Source organism: Camarhynchus parvulus, chromosome 2, assembly GCF_901933205.1.
Source record: "Camarhynchus parvulus chromosome 2, STF_HiC, whole genome shotgun sequence".
Lineage (NCBI taxonomy): Eukaryota > Metazoa > Chordata > Aves > Passeriformes > Thraupidae > Camarhynchus > Camarhynchus parvulus.
In genome coordinates, this window is record NC_044572.1 from 58,241,738 (window position 1) to 58,267,324 (window position 25,587).

General features: G+C 40.7%; 1 protein-coding gene across 2 annotated transcripts in view; it reads right to left on the reverse strand.

The window, feature by feature from the left end:
* KCNG2 (potassium voltage-gated channel modifier subfamily G member 2) overlaps positions 1-25,587 on the reverse strand; it is a 52,873-nt gene that overhangs the window by 16,494 nt on the left and 10,792 nt on the right. For both annotated transcript variants that reach the window (XM_030971717.1, XM_030971716.1), the window contains exon 2: positions 5,139-5,962. In XM_030971717.1, coding sequence (XP_030827577.1) covers positions 5,139-5,894 — 756 coding nt within the window. In that variant the 5' untranslated portion in view covers positions 5,895-5,962. The remainder of the gene's footprint in view (positions 1-5,138; positions 5,963-25,587) is intronic.

A 25,587-nucleotide genomic window follows, 5' to 3' on the forward strand; every position in this document is an offset into this window, starting at 1 on the left:
CTGTTCCTCACCAGGAATGCAGGACTATGCATTTCTTCTTGCTGAGGTCCACAGTCTTCCTGAGCCTGTTTCCCCAGCCTGCTGAGGCTGTTCAGGGCAGCAGCACAACTGTCCAGCCACAACGTGCCCAAAGTTTGTGTCATCAGCAAACTTGCTGCAGGTGCACTCTGCTTCACCCTCCAGGCCACTGATATAGAAGCCTAAGAGGACTGGACCCAGTGTAGATCCCCAGGGCACACTGTTAGTTACTGGACTCGGTGTCACTGACCACCATGCTCAGGGTATGGCCATTGAGTCAGTTTTCAGTCAGCCTCACTGTCTGCTCATCCAGCCTCTTACAGAACAGTTTGTCTATGAAAAGCTAATGAGAATCATTATCCAAGACTCTCTTAACCTTGTCTGAGATTACTTTTGTGTGTACCTTTGTGAAATGAAACCTTTAGTCACAAGATTGTTTAAAATGCACATTCACAATTTACCTATTCCCCATCCTCAACATTATGGAAGTTGAAGCACAGTGTGTAAATTGAGCTTAGAAGGTTAAATAGTTTTGGCTTCTTTACAAGCTATTATTAAATTCATTATTTATAAGTCTCTTTGTTGTAATGTTCTTCAGCTGAAGGTTATTGAACTGTAACTTCCTATCACAGCATCTCTAATTAGGCTAGCTTTTCCCAACATGTTACGAAGCGCGGTGAAGAACGAGCTCTCTGATCTGCTTCTCCTGTTTTGCACTGCACTGCTACAAATGACTTGAGCTCAGGGGTCTCAGGCCTATAAATACCTTTTTGAATCAGGACAGAATGTTTTATATTATTTTCTAAGTTCCACCCTTTCTTCTCTGATGACAGAGGCTGTTGTCTAACAAAAAAGAGAAGATTTGTCTTCAGAGAAGAAGTGGTTGACATTTCTGTTTTCACCAAGAAAAAGATGAAGAGTCTAGTATGATGACCATCGGGCTTTCAGCTGAACCTCTCTGAATGTCTTTTGGTTGTTCAGCTCTTTCTGTGTGTTTAAAGCTTTTGCTGTAATATATCCCTGACTGGTTTACTTCTCTGATGTATTAGCTGCTTTCTTTGAGTCACTTCTTTGAGATAGCTGCTATTTGCTTAGAGAGGTGAGAAGTCCACTTAAAGGTAGGATATGCCTAAAATGCCTTGAGGATACTCTGTGCCTCTGGCAATTTTTATGTCTTGGAGATGACTTTTGTGGTGGTCTTGAAAGAGCCTGGTTCCTGGGGGCTCCTGCTGTGATTCTGTCTCAGCAGATTCTGCCTTTAGAGGAGACTTTTCACCATTACATCCAAATCTCTTATTGAAATCTCTCATTCTGAAAATTTTGAAATAAAAAGTTTATCATTGTCTTGTTACTTTACATGGAAGAACCTGACTGCCTTCACATGTTTGTTTTCTTCACATACTTGAAGTGTCCCTTTCCTGAAATTTCCAGAAGGAGGTATTATACATGTTACTGGATTGGTGGATTTTATTTAATAAGCAAATAAAAGCTAAAAAAAATGACTAAATATATATCCTTCTTGGATAAGTGAAAAGTAGCTCTGGATCTGATTCTGTTAACTCTACTGACAATTGTGCAGCATCTGAAATGCACAATACTACTTTCAAAAAAGAGTAACACTCAAGGTGAATCAAGGCGACCTTTAGTAAGAACAAGTATACAGTACAGCAGAGCATGAGCCTTCCCACTCTTGTTAAACCACCAGGGATTGCCACTGTCATCCAGAACACCTGGAGCAGCTAATAAAGTTAACAACATGTATGATTGAATTTTCTGCTCTATTTTAAAAGAGAAAGGCAGGTACCTAAAATAATTTCCTCACCCACCTGGTAATTACTTCTAACTTTTAAGGTCCCACACTTACATCTTGTTTGAGGTCGTTTACACCTCTGCAGGACATCACTGGGTGTGACACTTTGTCCATTCAGATGGCATTAAAGGATCAGGGCATGGAAAATTGCTTCCCAGAATGGCTTTTTCCATGATTGGCTTCTCTGCCTTTCCCTGAAGCAGCAACAGGACAGATAGATGGCACACAGGGCTTTTGTTTTCTGTGCTAACTGCAGCTCAAGGAAAAGGCCACTGTTTGCTAGCCAGAGCACCTATGACAGCCCTGACACAGAACCACAACAACAGCAATGCCAGCCAGAAGGCCTGGAAAATGTGCACATTGAGTATGGTGTGCCTTTGAAATAGTATTTACTATTTATTTGTTCCTTAGTCAGGAGGGATGCACATCCTTTTTCTGCTTGTTAGGAGACTGCAAAGACAGACCAAAGAGCTATCCCTGGGCACAAATTTTAATCTAGATACTGGGAATAGAGCTCAGGATGATTACCATGAATTTGAATTCACATAAGCTCTCTTATCTCCACATCTGTTACTTGCAGAGCTGCCTTGGCTGGCTAAGCCGCATAGGGAGTACAGGCAGGGAGTCTGTAGCCACAGTCCCAGACCCTACAGGTGATTCCAAGCGGGCAGATGCCTACTCCTTGCCTTGCCAGAAGTGATCCTTCACCAGTCCCCTGTGCTAGAGAGCCACCTTTGTCTCAAACAAAATAACCATTTCCAGTCTGTCCACAGACCTTCCCTGTGCAAAGTGTGGAACAAAGATTATTTGCTCTGTGCTTTTAGAATCTAAGGGCACAGAAGAACGTTGGATATTTTATTCTGATCTTCTCTGTATTGCAAGAATTTCCACTTTGTAACTTGGTTTGCAATTGATGTTTTTCTTTTGATTGAAGTAAAATCTGTTTACCTGAGGGCTAAACAAAAGGGCACTGAGCTTTTAACTGAAAATGTCTAAAAGCACAGAATCGACTAATTTTCTTCCTAGCCTGTCCCAGTAATTAATCAATTTGGTAATAAATACTGGCTTATAGTTTCCCATATGTATTTATAAGGATCCAGCTTTTATCCATGCATCCTCCCCCTGCTTATTTTAAAGGTCTTTTAGAGGATACAGTTCTTTTCCCCTCATAAAAAACTTACGTGCCTAACCCACTCACCTTCCTTCCAATAATTTAAATCAACTGAAATGTTCAAGTTTCTTATTGTATGGCATTTTCCCCAGGTGTCTAAGATTTACAGGTCTTTAGCCTTCTCCCAGTTTTTCAAAACACCATGAAAAACATGAATGTGAGAACCAACTGCAGTATTCTGGTGTCAGTCTCACCAATACTGCATACAGGCACAAAAAATCTTCCAGCTTCTTATTAATACTCCCCAGCTTAGCTATTCAAGGATGGCATTAACCCTTCTGACTTTATGCTGCAATAGGAATTTATGGTTGCTCGTACACTAAATATTATTCAGTGCCTCATTTTGGGAACCAGAGTCCCTGCTTTTACATGAGCAAGCCTGCATTCGTCTTTATTGCAAAATTTTGCATTTGACTATGAAAATGTTCTCCTTCTAATGTTTCCAGCTTACCAAGAAATCCAGGCTTCTCTCAAATGCTTTTTCTATCCTCATTATTATCCTGCTCCACCCAAAAAACATTATTAGCCTATTATTATGAGTCCCTATTTATGTTAGACCATTCCTAAACTCTCATAATTCTAAAAGCAATAGTTCAGCTCTCACAGGTTTAAGTGAGAGTTGAACTATTGCTTTTAGAATTATGAGAGTTTAGGAATGGTCTAACATAATAATACATCTCAGTTTTCAACAGTAGAATATCCCTTGTACTTAGAATTCAGGATACCAGAGGCCTGATGGTTAATTACAGTAAAAGGCACGTGTTTTAGAAATGATATCTTAAAAAACATTATTACGACAACACAGTGCGAACTAGTACCCAGTACTACCATCTTCAAATTTTAAATCAGAAAAAGGCTTTAAAATAAAGATCTGATAATAAATCATATATCAGTCAACATACCAATTTTTTTTTTCCTGGCTGCTCCTGAAAGAGTCTGATTCCAAATCAAACTCCTCAGCTGAGATGTAACCTGAGCAGGCCTTGCAAGCAAAGGGTGGGTTTAAACTGTACACAGGGTGCTCAGTAAGGTGTAGGGGGCTCTCTGGAGTAGCTGGATCCATTTTCCATCACCTTGCATTTTACTTTCAAGGTGACATAACAGCAAATGCCTCTGGTCTGGGGATGATCTCCCTCTTTTCTGCTTGAGGCAGTAGGGCACAAGCCATCCAGCCCCTGGGTGACAGCACATGGGAAGAGCTGCTTCCAGGAGGGCTCAGCCTTCAGCTCAGAGGCAGCATTTCATGGGGTGAAGTACTGTCTCAGTACCTGAAGTTCACAACTACATTTAATGACCACGGGGCTGGGAAATAAGCCCAAACATTTACTGTCAAGCTTGGATTGGGTAAAACTAGAGAGGGCATGAAGTCTTCAACACGTCCCCACCCCCAACTCCTCAGATTGCATTTCAGCACGTATGCGAAGAAAATATGAACGTCCTCCTCTACCCTTTTTCAGATGAGCTCTCCCTGGCCTACATACAATTAATCCTAGAGAAGTGAACTGCTTGCACAAAAAAGGGACTAAACCCTTAGGAAATTTGATGAACTAAAGAATAAACAAAATATCTGTAAGACTTGATTTTCAAGGGCATGAATCATCCACAGCTTACGCTTGAGAATACTAAGCAGGTCTGAAAATTGGGACAATCGCTCTGTTTCTGCTGTTAAGCTGCTGCCTCAGCTTCCCTGGCCTTTACATCACCCTATAGCATCAAAATACTTTAGATGTGGTTTTTACACTGGCACACTGAGAGTTCATTCAAATTGTTAAAGTACCTTTAGGGAAAATTGATTTGTTAGCTCTAAACTTAACCTCAAAACATTAAACCAAAAGAAAGGCTGTTTTTTACCCCCAGAGTAGCTAGTTTGTCATCTGGTTAGACATGTCAGAAAACAAATCTGGTGGATAAGGTTATCTGCTGGTGTGAACTTGCTAAGATGGGCTAGCAGGCAGAGTTTGGCCCAATCTTGCCTCAGTTTTAAGTGACATAATGCTTTCTATGCTCTACCTAGCCAGCCCTCCACATCATATATACTGAGCACATATCTGCATATCTGCTGGAGTGATTTTTCCTGTCACCTTTCCTGAGGAGACAAGAATGCAAAACATACTCTACCCCAAGAAAAGCTGCACTTACCCGATCCTCCTCTTCTCTGACATCTGGCATGGTGCTGATGCAGAGGCTGACAGCAGTGATGGCAACAAAAGAGATTGAAATACAAGCAAAGATCTTTCCTGGGATCCCTGAGTGGGGGTTCTCCACCATATCCCTGAGCTTTCTCATGCACAGACTCAGTCGGCTGCTGTCCTGGAAGGCACTTTGCGTAGCTTCATTAAATACCATCTCCCTCTCAAACAGCCTGGCCTCAGCTGCCTCTTCCTCTTTCTGTCGCAATCTCTTTTTACAGCACCACTCCAGGTGGTCCTCTTCTATCCCCCAGTACACAAGCTCCTCCTGGAACGAAAGAGCACACATCTCCCTGAGAAGCCTCAGCTTCCCAGCTGTCAGGAATGTCATGATCGTTCTGAAGGCACTAGGATTACGGTCAAAAAAAAATTCATTGCAGCTAACATCATAATCATCGCATATGTCCATGATCTCATCGTAATTGTTGCAAGATTTTAGCTTCCCAAGCCTGGTCAAGGGGCAGTTCTCCAACGTGGTCCAGGGAATTTTGTACTTAATACCACCCACATTGATGATCACAAACCTGGACCGGTCATCCAAGCGGGCTAAGCAGCACAGGTCTTCTCCAGGATGCAGAAGTTTGGCCTTTTTGTAGAAGAATCCTTTCTTGGTTTGCACTTCACACAGGTTTTCCAAGTTGTTGAAGGAGCGGGAGTTGAAGTCAGGATCTGCATTCCCAGTGAGCAATGCCATTTCGTGGTACATCTGTTGAGTCCATAGGGAGGTTCAAGCTACTCAAACAAAAGCATCTGGAGCTTGACCAGAAAGTCGATCTGTAAAACAGAATTTTAAAATTACAAGAAAAGTGGGGCACTTATAAATGATAAAAATCCTATCCTCTCCCTCCTGAGAAACTCTTCTCTACGGCATTCCTTCTTCCCCCATTATTTTAGGACTATCTTTGCTTGATAGTTGCTTGGGGAAAGACCTGTCACTACAACCAAGCCAGAAGCCATGCTATTACTTCTAGAGGGTTTAGTTAGTGATTGAATGGAAACAAAACCAGTGTATTACCATTTTTAGAAATTTCTAGAGGTTCAAGCTATATCCTGGACATCAGCGCATACTAGAAGAGAAATCTAATCATGTGGATAAATGGCAATTTACAGTTTAGCAACTTAATTAAAACACTTAGTTGCAAATGTTTTTTCGATTATTTTGGCCCATCTATATTATGTTCCTATTGCAAAAATCCTATAGGGCGAGGATAAAATGGATACTTACAGTACAGTCAGAAATGCAATGGCAAAAATGTGGGTAATTCCCAACCTAAATTCACCAAGCCTAGCAATAGCAATGAATATGTGGGAGCTGAGAGCATGCTGGGTCTGAGCTGAAACCAGAGCTTGCCTGGGAGCCTGTAACTGCTGGAAGCTCTACTGTGGGCTTGGCCGCAGTTGTGGACAGGGTTCCAAGCAGCCTGTCAGCAGCTCTGAAACAGGAGATGAAACTCAGAATGAAGCCGAGCTGGAAGTGACTTGGTTGCTGCTCTTACTTCTGGATAGTGCGGAACACAACCGGTCACATTTAGAAGGAATTATGTATGATTCCAGGATTTAATTTGGGCCTCCTGCTTATCCCTCCTATACCACATCACAATCCACATTGCTTCCTTACTTTCTCTAAAGCCCATCACATGCATTCTTCAAAGCTGTCTCTCTGAACCAATTCTGGGATGTCTTGAAATGCTACCATGTAATCACATTTGTGAATCACCCAAAACTTCCTGAATTGCTCAAACATGAAGTAGGAAATAAGAAGTCTGTGTAGGATGACTGGGTCTCCACACAAAGACCCAGGCTGAGAATGGATGCAGTGATGGGGAACAATTTTAAGCAGAGGATGGAGAAACCGAGAAAGAACTGACTAGTGAAGGAAAAACTGACATTTTTGATGACAGAATGGTAATTGTGAGGCAGTAAATTCATAATTTATAAGCAACAATTCCCTCTGAATCTCATGCCTCAGCTGGGAGAGAACAACAAATAAATGGGTGCTAGGAAAAACTGGAGAGCACTCACATTCAAACACATTCCCAGAGGAGCAACTTCTTTTATCTTTAATCGGCTCACCAACTTAGCTCATTAGGCTTAGTCAAAATGATCTCGGACAGAGACTGGTGAATACTTTTAGTCACAGCCCTGAATCACCCTCTAAACATTCTTACCAACCACTCTCCAAAAACAACACTGCAGTAACAGTGGTACTTTTGCCTCAACATTTCTACGAGGATCCAGTCCCTGAATTTCAGAACAACACTTATATCAGATATTTGTAAAGAGCCAGAGAATGGTTGCTTTGTGTGCAAAAAGCTACAGCCACCCAAAGATACTTTTCAGCTCCGTGAAAATTTCAGAAGAGCTAATGATGCCAAAATCTCTACAATTTCACTTTGGGGCAGAGAAATAATTGTTTAAACATCCGTTTCTACAGGGCAACATGAGCAAGAGAAGAGCTCCTTCATCTGGCTAAGGGCCAGGAAAGGGCAACATGTACTCTAAGGAATGGGTGCTTTTACAGTACAGGCTTGAGTGCAGCTGGGATTGCAAATAGCATTACTGTCACAGCGAGAGCGCACTGTCAGCACAGCATATGCTTTAAGGATTTGGTCTCTTGTTGCTTTCTCTTGGTAAGATAAAATATTCACTGTCACTACTGAGGGCTCTGCACTTTTGTTTTCATGCCTCACTTGTTCCACAAGTCAACATACTAAAAGGAGTTTACATTGTTATGACATCAAGGCCAGGATTTATTTTTTTCCTCTCCCCCGTGTAGCAGGTTGTTGCATAAAGGGGCCACATAGATTTCACAGAACTGCTTTGAATCTAATCTTACATGCACTTCTTCCTCCTGCTAAGCAGCAGCTAACTCAATGTGAAAATCTGTAAGCATGTTGTTTGCTACAAAATCTATGAATTACAGAGGGTTAGTCTTTTATTTTGTGGATATAAAATGATGTTGCTTAAATCTAAAGCTTAAGAATGCAGCTTTTTTTTTTTTAATCATCAGTGGATAAATAGAGAGAGAAGTAGTTACAAATTAAAGTTGCCTATGATTTAACAGGTTGATTCTGGACAGTTCAGGCAGCACCAGACGCTGGAGTTCAGTAACTAAAATGAATTTTCTGACATCACAGTTCAATGTCCCAGAATCCATAATAGCTGGCAGCATTTGTTTGGATATCTCATATTTAATCTCAGATTAAAAGATAAGCATGTGAAAACAGTTGTATTTATTGTTCTCCTTGGCACTTCCACCTTGTGATCTGACTGCCCAAGACCGGGCTCAGATGTCAGTGGAACAGCTTGTGGTGCCATTTTAACTGTCCTACAGAAAACCAAAATACTGTGGGCTCCCAATTTGGCATCTATCCTGAGACGTAAAACAAGCCTGGAAGGTCTGCTTCTGATCTTATGTGCATAGAATGTATCATGACTATCACTAAATATTAAAGGGTGTTTCAAAATTATGTAGGTCTTAAAATACTCTCTGCATGCCATGGTTATCTAATGTATGCACATGCCTGCAGTAAAGCATCCCATTGAAGATTAATATTAAAAGCCAATACTTCCAGAAATGATACTACATTGTCATCCAGTTGGCATTTCTACTATTTAATCTGACACATGGGTGTATGAAAGACTATTAAAACACAGGCTGGAATAAGTTGCCCATCACAGGGATGAAGGACAGAATTTGACTCTATATTTGTTGTTCATAATTTTGAAGTGCTGTAGGAGAAATGCTGTATGATTATTTCAGTTTGAGGATCATAAACAGGGCGGGTCATACATTGTGCAGATTCTTTTTTATTTTTGAAGTATATTCCAACAATTTTTATTCCCTAAGAAGTACTTTCCTTGACCATCTGTGTATGCACATGTATATGTCTACACATACACATATAACTTCAGCCACATTTTGTCAGCAGCAAACAGCTGAGATCTTCACAATACAGGTATTTCTCATCAAAGATTTCAAAGATTTGATAAATGTCAGAAGCACACAACTGCTTCACATTCTTCTTTTTGCTGAATTATTTCCTCAGTGGAGAAAGGGCTATTTCCCTGCTTACTGCCTTTTCACTTTGCCTGTTCCCAGAACTTCTCTTCATACCAGCATTCCTCATTATCCCATTCCATCAGTATCACTGCATCTAAGTCATATGTGATTCTGCATGAGGTTCCTCTGGTCTCAAGTTATCTTGGATAAGAATGAAAAATGGGGCAAAACCATCCCTACCAAGAGGCTGAGCAGCCTGGCAAGGAGAACTTGAAAACAGTGATGAAAGGGAGGTAGTGGTGAAGCAAAGACTGCAGGGTACCATGGCAGAAGAGACCTCGTGAGGAAGGGTGGCCACATAAAGCCTGTCCACATAAGTGAGGGCACAGGAAGCGTCATGGGCAGAGCACTCACACCTTTTCTGAGAAACCAGCCGGAGCAGGGGGCTCTGAAGGGCCTGTAGGCAAAAGCAGGTGGCTGGGGCTGGGGGGGAAGTTGGAGAATTTAGAGGTCTTTGTGCAGTTGTACAGAGGAAAACCGTTACACCGAGGGTGGTCAAACACTGAAAGAGAATGCTGAGAGATGGTGGAGGCTCTGTCTTTGAGGATATTCAAAACCCGTCTGGACACAGCCCCAAGTAACCTGTTCTAGCTGATGCCACTTTGAGAAGTGGCAAATAAATCAGATGAACTCTGGAGGTCCCTTTCTACTTGAACTACTCTGTGATTTTGGGAACAGTCTCTTTTTAACTGTTGCTGTAAAATTACAAAGTATTGAAAGCCTACATTTGGGCTACAATAGCAAGAGGAAGCTGTGAGACCTTTTAGTAATTAATGTTTTAACATTTCCTTTGTGAAATGAAACACATTTTGACAGAGAACGGGTAATTGTGTCATAATTTAAAGCCACAAACATGAAACATACATTAGGGTGACCACAAGATGTTTTCTCTCAGTTCCAATGAGAGTTGAGTCAGTGAATCTGTTCTGCAGTGCTCAGCCATTTCTAGTCAGGGATGTGCTGAAACCTGGCATTGCTGTACCAAAGCAGTTCCCACTTCTTACCGTGACGTGATTTATAAATCACAGCACACACAATCACTTTTATATAAACCTTACACAGGCATTTGACCTTCCATTTGGGGATGTTACAGCTAATAGTGTGGATGAAGAGGCTTAGGAGATCCATGTTACTCTTGTACTTCCTTACAATCCAGTAGAACTTGGACTCCCAATAATAAATCCTTGCCAGTCACTGTGGAAACATGGAGAGGAGAGCACCTGCCCATGAGGCTTACAAAATGCAAAACAGATGGGGTGTGAGAAATACACATATTTAAAAACAAAACAAAACAAGCCCCAACAAAACAAAACTGAAAAGGAGACTTGGAGGATATAGTAAAACAGATGCAGTTAAGCCTGGAAGGCAGTCCCTACGGGATTTGGGGAATTAGCTTCCAAGTTTGTCCACACCGAACATGATTATGGCTCCCTACATACTCATTATCACAGAATCATAGAATTATTTATGTTGGAAAAGATCCTTAGAGGATCCCTGAGTCCAACCATTACCCTGACACTGCCAAGTCCACCACTAAACCATGTCCCAGAGTGCCACATCTATGGTCTTTTAAATTAACTCCAGGAATGGTGACTCTCACTTCCCTGGGCAGCCTGTTCCCATGCCTGACCGTCTTACTGGCAAAGAAATGCTTTCTAATATCCAATCTAAACCTGCCCTGGCACAACCTGGGGCTGTTTCCTCCTGTATTGTCTCTTGGTACTTGGGAGAAGAGACTGAACCACACCTCGCTACAGCCTCCTTTCAGGGGAACTGTAACTTGGGCACAGTCAAATGTTAAGTATTTTTGTATTTATTGCCAGTAAACTTTAATATCCCTAACCTCCTAAGCCCCTGCTTAGGGAAGGCAATAGCTCAAGCTGAAAAGGTACTAGAATTTTGAACAGCCCTTCATTTTGTCTGTTTCTCCATCAGAGTAACAGGAAGCAGTGACCTGTTACTGAACACCAGTGAACACCACCTTACCCATCTAACAGAGAAAGAAGGGCTTCTTCTATAGGTATGGAGCACAATAGCCAAGATAGTCTTCTCCAGAGAGTGTTTTGGGGGCCTTGAGGAGGATGCTGCATTAGTCAGTCCAAGAAGCCCAGGAGACTCATGCTGTAATGAAGGCTGAAAAATTCAACATGTGAAGCTGGACATTGTTTCATACACTGAATGTACATTTTCCTTAATATTTTCATTAATTCACTGGAGGAAAAAAGTAATAATTTTCTTCTCTGAACATCCCTCACCACATTTAGGCCACACTACATAATTAGCTGAAACAATTCAATTTGTTAAATGAAAAAATTAACTTGACTCAACATTAATTATTCTGACATACACCCATAGCTATTTGTCTCCATTAGACAGATTATGAGTTATCTTGTGTCATTGCACTTGCCAGAGTTCTATAGTTAAAGTATTAATATTGTGACATCTTCAAGAAATCAGGAATTTGGCTGAACTACCTATGTGAAGCTATGGGATTCTTACCTGTATCTTCATAGCTAAATCCAATCTTATTCTGCACATCCACAAGATTTCTGTGCCCACTTAGCTTTGTACTCTAAATAGCATCACACTATTATTTCTATGAAGCTATTTGCACACTTCAGCTGCACAGCAGACAAAGACAGATGTGCTAGATAAAATACAGACAGAGGAAGAACTGCTTATTTCTGCATTCTACCCAGAATTACAAAATTCTCTTCAGGCTAGCGAGATTAAAGATTTCACATGTATTTCACTTAAAAAGAACTATAAATAAAAAACAAGCAGAGACTGCAAAGATTAGGCAGAAAAGTTTTTCCACACAGAATTATTACTACTTACAATAAAATAGAGCATCATGTTTAAACCATGCTTTATTTGTTTAGGTGAATTAACCCTCAGTTGGTTACCAGAAAAACAGGTTTGCAAAATGTGCTTTCACCCTCAGTTCATACTTCCTGAACAACTGAACAGACTCCAAATATGCACCAAGAGGATGAAAGGGAAGGGACTTCAGAGCAGAGCTGTACCTTCCAGACTCTGGGAAGATTAGACTGGACATGGAGATTTGCTTGATCCAATTCCTGTTAATTGCAACCTTGGATTAAGTATACAGTGTCAAGAGCCTAAAATTAAAATGTGTTCTGTCTGTACTTTTTTGGTCAGAGATTGAGCCCTGTGAGCACAGTACCTTTGACCCTTACTGGCAGCCACTAGATGGTGAAATTTTTATTCTTCCATTAATCACACACAAGTTTATTTTAGGACCTTTACTAATTAATCCTGTTAGTATCCCATTTAATCAGCCAGTCAGGTAAGGTACTACGAGTTAGTTGCCAATCTGAAATATTTCTTTCCCTGTTCTTAGTTTGTTGTATTTCAGAATAAAAAAATAATCAAAATCCAGTTTTTAAAGTATCTGCTCCAGTCATGATTACATACGCACAGCTGGCCTAAGATACCACGTGAATGGCACTATTAAATGCAAAAGTGACAGATTGGGTAGTATTTTAAAACAGCATTGCTCTCATCCAGGAAATTAAACTAATTGTCTCATTTCTGTTGCCAAAATTCAGGAAGCACAAAAACCCAAACAAGTTTTGGTGTCTTTGAAAATCACAGAATTATCAGTCAAGTGTTCCAGTTGGTCTGCAGATCACTGCAGGGGGGAAAAAGCAGTTTTTAACTCAAGCTCTGCTCCTAACACTGATCTTTTCTTTCTGATCCATCCTACAGGTTTTTGCAATTCTATACTTAGCAGCTTCCCACCCACATGATTAATATGCTTGATTTCATACAGAATATACCAACTAGATTTCTCACTAGAAATAAGGAGGTTTGGCTGTGTGGTGCCAGTCTTAGCCCAGTTTCACATTCAGAAGTTCATAAAGATTTGCTGGGGCATTTTTCTTAATAACTGAACCTCTCCTTGTGTCTCTTTCAGGGCCATTCACAGGTTTGTACAAATACTTGTTAGACATATATGACTGAATGTGAAAGAATGAGAGGGAACAGCCTCAAATTGTGCCAGGAGAAGTTCAGACTGGATATTAGAAAAAATTTCTTCACTGGAAGACTTATCAAGGATTGGAACAGGCTGATGAGGGAAGTGGTTGAGTCAGCATCCCTGGAGATCCTGCAGACACTGTGCCTAGGGACATGGTTCAGTGCTGACCTTGGCAGTGCCAGGCTAATGGTTGAACTCAGTGATCCTAAGGGTCTTCTCCAACCTAAATGATTCTATGAATAAATGCTCTTAACAACTGCTCACAGATTTCAGATGCAGATCTAGCCTTTTAAATTTCCACATGAAATCCTTTGCAGAGAAAATAAATTGTATACAGATGTATCTTGCTTCTCTTGTTAGCTTGAATTAGTGAACACTGGATTTTATGTGTTTTCGTTGGTTTTTTGCAGATGACATTCTCATTCTCATGTGTGTTTCATAAGTCAATCGTGCACTGACCTCAAAAATATTCCCATCTCTACTTAAACACAATTCTGTCTCTAAATTTAACATGACTGTAGTTAATTATTAACATCATTGCATAGAATACTTTGTAAATTTAGATTCATTAGGACTGTATATTTAATCCATGGTTGGAGTTAACTGGAACTGGATCAAACAAAACTCCACATGCAATAGAATTACCTCAGAGAGACACTGGTTAAAGGATAGTTCCTGGCCTAAAGTCTGTCCACTTTAGCTCATCACTCTCTTTGTGCACATCTGGTGTCCCCAGAGCTTGTTCTGCCTTGTTTGTCCCAATATCCCTACCCACACTCACAGTGACACACATGTTTTGCAGAAGATTAACATGGCTGTGGTTCCAGAGTCCTTGGATGAGGTGACTCCGAAACAGAGGGGGTTCATAACTCTGTGGCATGATGCCCACACTGAGCACTGGGAATACTGACACAGTGCTAATAACTGCTGCTTAGTGCAGCAAGAATTACCTGCCCTACCTGCTGTGGACAGAATTCAGGAATCCTGTCCTCCAGATGTGTTTCTAAGTGAGGTGGTGTTCCAGATCTGGCTCTGTACACAACCTGCATTTCCACAAGGAATGACCACCACTGCCTGGAGCGGGAAGTTCCCAGAGCCCTTCACTTCTATTCTGGGCAGTCTTTACCCAGGGACATCTGCAGTTTGCAGCTTTCAGTTGCGGTGAACTGGAAATACTGCAGCAGCTTGAAATAAATTAAAAAATTAAAATTTGTAATCAAGTAAGTAGGAAAACTAATACTATGACTAACAAAGAACCTCTCATGTATTTATATAAATTTAACACAAAACTCTGTTTCAAAATGTCAATTTCCTTACATCATCTGTCCTGAATTCCTCCTAGACAAATGTGGTAGCAACATCAACTTTCCCAACAAAAGCTGACAGGACAAAGCCACAGCACCTGTGTAGAAGCACTGATTCTTTTGTTCCCTGAAAAGACGGGAGACAGTTTATATTTTTCCCCCTTAAACAGGTAGAGAGTGGTCTTTTGCAGTTTGGGTTTACAGATGCATTTTCACATTCTTACCTGCTATTGAAGAAGATGAAAATGACCTGTAATAGTCTAAGGCATTTCTGTAATTTCTCTCACCAGCAACCCACTTTCCCCTCCACTGAATTGCCATTTCTGTATTCAGTAGAGAAACACTTAAATTCACTAAACACACTCACTCGCTTAAAAGATCATCTGATAATGTTACCAGTTTCAATTTTCATTAAAAGCCAAAATTATAAGAAAACTTTGCACTCTCTCTAATGTAATCAGTCAGCTCACAGACTGAGGATGATAGCATTTTTAAGACCTTGTTCTCTAGAAAATTTCAATGGACTTGTCTACACAATTCAGAGGGAATGAATGGATTCCACTGTGAAGATGATGGCTTTAAAATCAGGTAAAATATGACTGATCCAGTTATGTGCAATATCTTCAGCAATCATTGAATCCTTCATAAATCACCTTTCCTTTCAAAAACACTGGAACAGATACAAGAGGAAGGCTGACAGGCTAATTATTCATGTATGCAATAGCTGAAAACATTTCACTGATATCTTGGTGGAGAACCCTGGTAGATCAGATGTCATGCAGAAGCACTGATGCAACATTTCCAGAGAACTGCTATAATGCCACATGTGTGAGAAGCCCAATTCTCAGACCAGCTCCCCAGTCTAGAGGTTTTTGACCCAATAGGTTTATATGTACCACTGAATAAGGTGAGCTCTTGGGGCAGTGAAAGCAGGCAATAGTATCAACACTATGACAACAATCCTTTAAAGGTTGCTTTAGACCTTTAAAGACCTTTAAAGGATGTTTGGGGTGGCTATTTATTCAGTAATTGTTTTTGCACTTGGGCTAGCAAATGAACAATTCTTGTTTTCATTGAGAAAGCACTCCTCTGTCCAGAATTCCTTCAGTTTCTGCCAGATTGCTCACCACCTTTCTGCCTGCAATAATGACAAATACACAGAAACACTGGGATAAAATACCACTAAGGAATTAATTTTACAGCATCACCACTACTGATAAGATTTTGTGTCTGAGCAGTTTTTTTTCATGCAGCAAAAGGACAAGTTGTTACTCATAAGGCATACATTATTCTGCAAGTGAGACAAACAATAAATCACTGCCAGATCCCAGTATCTCTGGCACACTTCAAAGCTTCTGGTTTCTTCCTCTGTGTTGTCATGCTTTAAATCTTATTACCATCAGAAAGATGATGAGGAATTTCCAGTTACTTCAGTTCACTGCCAGCTGGCCTTCCTCTTCCATGAGGAAGACTCCATGAGTTGCACAGTCTGTGGTGCTCACATTAAAACCTCAGGAGGTCATTTACCCAAGGGCCTTGCTCAGGAGGTGTTCAAGACTTCACTCCAGGCCTCCTTCATGGTCGCCTCATGGGTTTTAACTTCCCCCTGCAGGTTCCCACTGCAGTGCTCCGTGAGAGAGGCCAATTGTGGGGTACTATGCAGACATACAAAGAGGCTTTACATCAGCAGAAGCAGCAAGATTGCACAGACCAATTCACTCCAAATCTGGGTCCCGCAGAGATCCGTGCGGAGCTGCCACTTCCAGCATGTGCCGCCATGGCTTTGCTCAGAGCCAGGCCTACAAAGGGCAGTGGGCCTGGCAATTCCATTGCCAGTGGAAAACAGTAAGGTGACCAAGATGGTGAACTGGGCCAGCAGAGTTGAGCAAGTTGATTCTTCATTCCACCTTTACCTGAGTGGCCAGTTCATTGTGCAGCTAACAGGATATCCACGCCTATTTCACTTTGAGCAATGGAAAGCTGCTCTCAGTTTCTTGTGTTGCCAGAAGAATGATGGGCTCTCAAAGAAGCTGGAGACTGGCAAGTGCAGGAATAATTTTGCACCTCTTTTTCTTTCCAACTATGCTCCCTGACTGCCAAAGGAGGCTCCCTGGAAAGTGCTCTGCAGATGAATACACTGGTCTAACTCATCAGGTTGGGTTTGCTAGGGCACTGCAGTACTGGCATAGTCAGGGGAAAAAAAGATGGATGTTCAGCTAAATGAGAAAGATCACAGAATGGAGTTTCATAGTACTAAGAAAAAAGCTGGGCTCCAGCTCTTTTGCAAGCCGGTACTTTGGTAAATAAAAGGTTTATCTACTACACTGAAGAATCTGGAGCATGGTCTCTACAGGAACTTTCCACAGTGACAGCAGTGAACAGAAGCGATTCTCAGGCACAAGGCTTATATGATCAGCAGCTCTGTAAATTTGTATCATGCAATACAGCAAAACACCCCAGATTTATCTACCTCAATTTTATTTATCCCAGGGCATTTGTTCCAAACAAAATTTCATTATTCTATTACTGGGTTTTTTGCTAACAACCAACCTTTACTGTTAGCACAAAAGATACACTGAAGAAATAAGCAACAAAATAACTTCCATTCTCTCTCCTCCTGAAAATTTTTAATTAAAAGACATCTCATAAAATATGAATTCATATCCAATTCGCTTGCTCATCAAGTAAAAAGCAAGCACAGATATCTAAAGCACAGTATCTAAAAATCTGAATAAAGATTGGCAAACAAGTAGCTAACAGCTACTTAATGAAGATGCTCAAAAAATGCATGTAATCTGATTTGTACTGCATAATTCTTTTTGTATTATTTATTTTGCACTTTAAATGACCTTGTTTTATTTTATTTAATGCATTCAGTCTCAGTAGCTCACTGATACAGAATAATTTATTTTAAACTCTGATTAAGCAGCTGCTCTCCAGTTCAATCAGTCCCCTTCCCAACAGCAAAATTTTATTTGGCTGGTGAAAACTTCTATACCCTGACAGCAACTTGAAACCCCATTTGGCCTCAGAAACCTTGTCCTGAAGTGTATAATCATACTCCTCAAAGCCTAGCTTCAACTGAATCAACAGGAATTGAATGGGCTGTAGAACTGAGCTCTAGAGAGGTCCATCCTCAGGCTTTTGAGGAGCTGGAGTGGAGGTTACCCCTGTGAAGACTTGCTGGACAGAACTGGAAAGATCCTGCCAGTGCTATACAGTAAACCCCATTCACAAGATAAATTTCTGCGTCTCTGTCATCATTACAGAAATGTTTTTGTGTAAAGGATAGCTTCATGATCTGAAAGGAAAACAAAGTGTGAAATAAATATGAGACATGAACAAACACAGATGGATTTACAGAAAGAGTGGGAGAGAGAAAGCACTTAGCTAAACCTCTTGTGGTCAGCTAAGAAATGTAAATGGTACTACTTTGAGATAAAATACGATCATAAATGAAAATAACTTGGTGGTTTTATGTTTACAACTACTAAATAAAAAGAAAACCCACATGTAATTTACAGTGTGAAGGCAGAGGAGAATAATAAAGGGATAGAGATCAATATGGTAAAAGCAGATACTTCATTATTTTAGAGCCTAATTCAAGCATATGCTGAATTCCTGCACTTCTAATGTAAGTCAGCAAGTGCCAAGCAGCTTGTAAGAAGCTCTCACAATCAGGATCCCAGTCTGCTATATCACCTAAGAAAACCATTACCAAGTACATGCATAACTGGTACTAAGCCCATGCTTAATTATATATAAACGCTCCCCTAGAAAATGCTGTATTTCCCCCCATTCTTATGCGTATCTATGCAGATATCCATATATTCCCCTCAACAGGCAGGGAAATGACAGATATGAGATCTGCAACACAACATGCACGTGGCACAGCTCCAGCCCGCAGGAGCACAAGGCCAGGAGGCACCAAGGAGGGTCAAATCAGTCATCAGCTCCCACTGGCTTCCAGTGGAAAGGAGCAGCTTTAGTCTGGTGCCTGCACAGGGGCACCCAGTGCAATTTGAGACACCTTGGCATATCTGAGGATAGCAGATGTTGCACAACAGCAACAGCTGGATGGCAAGAATGATGTGCTAGTACACCTGAATGAGCCATCTTTGGGCAACCAGAACTACTCTAGGTAAACAGGTCCTTTGAGAATCTTTGCGCACAGAGCCTTTTGGGGTTTATTTTTAATCTCTTGGCAGTGACAAAAGATCCTCCATATTCATAACTTTTTACAGTATGGCACTCTTACATCAAAAGTGAGTGCTGCAGACCAACTGATCTTTCCATGCAGACCAGATACTCACTGAAACAGTGGAAGTGCTATTAAGAAAAATAGTGGATTTCTACCATGCTTTGGTGCACGTAAACCTGAATATTTCTGTAATTAAAGCTAAACACTATCCTAGAAGTTTCCATAAGATTCACATTAGGCAGCTATATTTATTACTAAATAAATATAGCTGTTTTACCCAAGCTGAACACATTCAGCAATTTGCATTACAGAGCATAACTCCTTAAAGCTCAAGTTCAATGTGATCACTGCAGATACTGGTTTTGCATGTACTCAGCCTGTGCATGTGAATTTCCAGTGTCTGTAGCTTGATCACGTGTTGGCTCATATGTGATGGGGACCAGCTGGAAATAAGTCTGTGTTTAGTTATAATGTGTGTACAAACATGTGTACAGGTTGAAAAACAGTGCAAATTATTCCTTATTTTTGGAGATACCGTGGTCACACAATGTCATTATGGAAAACCTGGTGGGCCTCACCCTTCCAAAGCACATACACACATCCAAGAGCCAAATAGAAAAAGAGAAGCCAGTGAAAGGGTTAATGTCAAGTGGTGCTACCTCTTCTGCTGCTGGATAAATGCTGTTTTCTAAAAATAGCAAATAGTCTTCCTGATCCTGGACTGGTAAAGTAGAAGGGTTTTAAACTAAAATGCATCCTCTATGAACCACAGTAAAAAAGTCCCAGTTTCCTCCAAACCGTAGAAATTATACTACTCACTGTATTTATACAAAACCAAAGCCCAGCTATGAAAAATAAATTAAACCTAACCACCTAAATATCCGTTTCATGTGTTAGAATCTCATGCTTTCTCCTGCCTCTGTTTTATGCATAGGGTGCATTCCCACTGACTTGACAAAACTGGGAATTTGTTACAATGACAGAAAAAGCAAAGCCACTGAATTCACCAGTCTGTGAGAGTAAAGCAAGCACTTTTCATAATGTATGTACAGGCATCATGTGAGCACTCACTGGTAGCTGTGTTGGAATGCCTGGATATTGTGTGTTTGTCAGACTGCCATAAAGATTTATAAATACACAGCTACAAACTGCAGATACAATCTTGCAGTACAGACAGGCTACACACACCTAAATTAAGGAGGTGTTTTAATTCTCGATACAGAAAGATGCACATTGTCTTTCTGCATGTAAATCTGTTAAGGTTTTCAGACTGTTGTGATTTTGCACAGAGAAAATCAATGCTCTCTCAGGTTAAGCAAGACCTACTGGATTCTGTGTGATTCCACCAAATGAGAGGAAGAGGGGGAAGCACTATAGAAACCACTACAAAGGAGCCTTCTTGAGCACTGAGTCTAACATTATAGGGACAAGATGGGTACAAGGTGAGAGAACAGACAACGTGTTGCCTCATTTCCACCTCATTTCACATCTTTCTTTCCTTAACATCTTTATTTCCAACACAGTAAGACAGGAGCAATGAAGACTGCAGAACCCCAGTCAAGCCATCCCAGACAGACAGTGGGGAGGAATTTGATACAAGTTACGGACATATTCATTCCAAATTCTCCTGAAAGTGTCACAGCTGTTGATGAGCACCTCCCTTATGGACATCTGCTCTTATGGCTATGTCACTTTTTAATGAGTGATCCCCTCAATCAAATCTTGAGCTCAATTTTTTTCTAAAGCATGAATAAAACACCTTCATCTATTAGCCTAGTTTCTGCTGCTTTCCTAGTACTGAAAAGGCAAAGGACTCACTTGCAGTATCTTTTCTTACTTCCTGGCAGATCTAATAATCTTTCTTACTAATCTGGCAGATCTCTTCTCCTTTTGAACAGTTTCTTTACTTCTCTCCAAGCTATTCTTTGCTAGAGCAACATACTTTTCCTCTTATTAAGGACCCTTTCACCCCAAATAAATGTCTTGCAGTATCAACCCACCATGCATCAGTTCCAGCTCCTCATTACCAGGTCCATTTTTCCTTCTGCAGACACTTGCATAATTACATTATGTGAAATAGCTTATATAAATCAGCAATGTTCTAAAGAATTGACCTGCAATTGTTATCTACTGCAAAACTTCATCCCAATTTTAGCTATCAAATCTAAGCCATAAAGTCAAAAGTTAACTGTATACAGGTTACTGAAGCTGCATTTTGGAAACAATAACTTACAATTTATTTGCCTAGATCCTACTTTCAAAGCTATTGTGATCTCATCCCCACAGGCCTTGAAATTGATTTTTGAAACAATACTTTAATTACCTTCCTACCTGGGAAGCTTTCTTTGGTGCTTGGTTCAGAAGCTGAGATTGACCCCGACTTTTCATGTCTGGGTCTGTGCACTGCTGTTATCCGCTCTCCATCCTCGATCACTGCTGAGTGTGCCAGCCCAAAAGGGCTGGTGAGTAACTATTAGAACACAGGGCAACATATGAAGCTTTCCTGATGCTTTCAATAAACAGTGACTAACAGCACTTTAAATTATCAAAACTGTAGCAAAAGTAAATTATATTTAAGGTTGCATTTTCAGCACCTCCTTATTTGTGCGTTCAAAATACATCCACATAACTGTATCAGCTAATTAGCTGTGCAGCTATTCAAATGCCTTTTCAAATGCATCTGTACATGGTCAAATGTAGATTTTTCATACCTGAATGACTGTAAACAAACAAACCAGAAGCCAAACGAAGACTTGGCTATTTAATCTAGAGGATATTGCACATTAAGAAACATATTCTAAGTTGCAACAGTGTAAATTATTGCTATCCTTTTATACATTTTCAGTTCCTTTATAAAAAGAATCACATTTGATCCATTAAAAATAAATCTGGTCAGAGGCTATTATAAAATGCAGAATGTGCTTCCACAAACAGAACAAGCAAATTTGTGCAATTGGTACATTCATAATTTACTTCAGGGTCCCTCTGTTTTGCTGACATATATCTATTCTTAAAACCTTTTCCAATGAGTTGTTTTAAGTGCCAATAAAGGCTACCTTAAACCTCTAATTACTTTCTGTTTAATTCTGAATATTTCATCACTTGAAACTTCCAATGACTACTTGCAATAGTTACATTTAACCTTCAATATGCCCCTCTTTCTCATACAATTGTTTACCTCCTAGGACAAGGACTGGTTTCAAACCTCCTGTCTTTTGACTACGCTTCTTTCCTACTGCTAAGTAGCATGTGTACCTCTTAGGCTTTCAGTTTACTAAATTAAGTGTCAGCACTTTTTATGATCCCTCAACTTCTTTTCCCTCCACAGATTGATCTCATTTCATTATCCCTGGCACTTCTAAAACCTTTCAAAATTTGGTCTGCTGAAATTCAATACTGATGCAAAAGGAAATAAGGTTCACTGTGACAAGATACAAATACAAATTTTGAGCATGCTCTCTAGTTAGCCTTGCCCAGTCTTACTTCATCTGTCATTCAATGCTTATAAGTAGAACTTGGGCACACTATACAAACCCTAAAACCAAAAGTGCATGCTTTACCTAGAAAAATATATACTTCTTTCCACTTCCCGAACAGTTCTTCTCCTCATCACTTTTTCAACTACTCTTAGTGAAATGACATTACCTGACTGCTTTGCCTAAGGCAAATGGATATATCTTATTTCAGCATCTCTTTGTTTTCTTTTTTCCTTCTGGAGGGTGAGGCCAGTAAATTTTATACTAGACTAGCAACATGCTGCAAAGTCAAAATTCAAGGAATTATTCTGCAGGTCTCCTGCACTAATTCTTGTTTTGAAAATTGGTAATTCTTATGTTGACTTGAAACATGAAAAATAACTGTGTGTGGCCATAAAAGTGCTCAGGAAAACAAAATGTCAATTACACTGAGCTATTTTTGTCATATCTGGCCTTCTGGCTCTATTCCAACTATATCACTGTAGTTAAGTGAGTTACTTACTATCAGTTGCTTGCCAGCTCCTGGCACTGCTCCATGACTTCCAGGTGACACACAGAGACACAAGACTGACCTTAAGGTCAGCTTCAAATGACAATAAAATGTGCAGCTTCCCAGAACAAACACAATTTCTGTTTCTCCTGAGCCCCAGTCTCATCCCACCTGTGCTTCCCATTCCAAACATTCAGAGTAGGAGGAAGGAGGTTATTTGAAGGTTCAGCCTGCAGGTGTTTCCAAGACGTGTCTGTGATTAAGCAAAGATCTTCCTTTGACTTTGTCCAGCTAAAGAGCAGATGAAAGTAAATAGACTTTTTTACCCCCTCCATGATTCTATCTTTTGCATTTACTTACTTCTGAAATGCTTTCCAAATGTTTTGTCAGGGTTTGGCCTAAAATCTTGATATGCTGCCTCCTAAAATTCTCCTCAAACATATGTTATTTGCCTTGAAATTGATAGTGTCTTTCCACTCCAGAAAAAATCTTCAGTTAGAGGCACCATGAGATTCTCTATTTCCAGACCAAATCCATTCAGTTATCAAGGAAAAAATTAGGTCTTCTACAAAATCCAATCAGGGCATCCAGAGAGGAAGCTGATCTGCTAAATAAGGAGCTGCCATTTTCCACAGCTCCTTTTCAGAGCTGAACTGCCATATGCTGCTGCCTATCCCTCCTTCACTTGCATCCCCTCTGCAGGAAACCAGCTCTGTGTGCTTCAGCCCACTGGCTCAGCCTTCCCCAAAACTGTCTGCACTTTACTTAGTGGCAGGCTAATGTCCTCTTGCCCCACCTCAAGTCACTGAAACAGGTTTCTGGTGCCTTAGGCACCGCTCAAAGGAGCAGATGCCTCTTTTCCACACACACTGCACCAGGTGATGCAACAGGACACATGATCCTTTGAGGGTCCATGGCAGGCTGAATCACAGACACAAGCGACATGTGACACACTCTTTGTTTCTGGTCTCTTGCGAAGAGCATGCAGGGTTGAGGAGATGGAGACAAGTCAGTGTGGTTCTGATTCCCTTGCACTGCGTGAAGGGAGCAGGGGGAGAGGCAATGGGAGACGAGCTCTGCTAGGCCCAACCTAAATTTATCCCTGTAACATGCTAAAAAGAACAAAAGCTTCAGTATGTGTCATTGAGGCTGAGTGGTACCTTCTGTACCAAGAGAGACTCCTTGAAGAGTTCTGTGACACCAGTGCCCATCAGGAGTCAGCATTGTCTAGTGCAATAATGGAGCTCTTTCAGCCAAGCTTGCACACAAACCATTCCCAGCCTTTCCTGGGCTCAAAATGCTTTGAAATGAAACTCCAGGCAAGACCTCCCTCTTCCAGTCTCACCTAAGCCTTCCCTCCAGCCACATCCTGCATGCCAGCTCATAGCAGGCGTTCCTAACCCCCTGGCTGCCTGCCTTGTCCTCCTCTCCAAAGGGACTTTGGCATCACTTTCCACACGTTTTGCCCCTGCAAAGCTACCAAGGCCTTGCCCCTCACATTCATGCCTGCCACTCCACTCAAAAAAAAATAATAAAAACCAAAGGATGGATGTGGGTGGGAAATAAAACCTGATAAATGAGACTGCCTTTACATCACTACAAAGTCCTAATCATAAATGTACTAATGTACTTATTCCTGCGCTGTTGAGAACCCACTGGTATAGCAAAAATGTAACACTGGAAAATAAGCGACACAAAAATGTGTTAAAATCCATCACTGGATCCCTGGAAGCCCACATGTTGTTTTCTGGCACTCCAACATTTACCAGTTGGCTTGGATGAAATTATGGAAAAGGCAGAGGGACACACTTTTCCTTATCACACTCAATCATTATCTTCCATCCTCACTATCACTGTACAAGACACAAGCTCTGTACCATCACCAATGTAGGGCACAATGTCATGTTCCCTCTTGCCTTTGCCTTTTATCCAGCCCCTGCATGGGACTGAGGAGTTAATTCAGAAACCTGAAGTCAGGCATTGTCAGATGCTAGCTGGTAAGGACCCACACCTTTATTCAGAGACAGTCCCATGAATATGCAGCCGGTGACTCTGAAACCACTTCAGGTGACACCTGTTATCTCTGTGAATGGGTAGGTGAAATGCACAAAATGAACTGAGAAAAACTCTTGCTTGTTACAACAGAGGACAGAAAATAATGCAAAATGTACAGATAAACAGCCTGAACACTGTTGTTCTACTCTGACCTAGCAGTATTTTAAGTCAAAACACCAGTCTGTGGAAATTCTACACTAACTTATTTTAAGCGAAAGTGGATCATTCTATTATGACCACCTGAATATATTTAATAGCCAGCTTAAATTCCAGCAATGGATGCCTCAAAGCTGGACCATGCCTACCAGCTTTCATAGGTGGCAACAGCATGACAAAATCAGTAGTTACAGAACACTTCATTGGAAGGGTCAAAGAACCTGCACATTCATGATGTATCCCCCTCTAGGGAGAAGTCTGCCCCTAAACCCCAGTGCTGCATTTTCATTTACATTCTGAAATCAAAAGGTTTGATTTCTTTTATACCTTTCTTATGCTGCTGAATTTAACTTCAGCTGTGTCTCTCGCTTCAATATTTTTCCTGGAAATCTCCAGTGATGCATAGAATAACTTAAAAATTGTAGAGTAGGATCTTTTGGTGGTACAATTACTTTTTCTCTTTAATACCTTTTCTCTTTGATTCTCTTTTGAGAAGAGTGGTATAAAGAATGCCAAAGAAGCAAAAAGATGAGGAAGGAATCATGTCAGTAAACTTTGATAGTCTGAATGTGCTTGAAAAATCTTCTTGACCAAGAAGGAAGCAGGAAGAGCACAGAGAAATGCTGACTCCAGAGGCTTCAGAAAAGAATC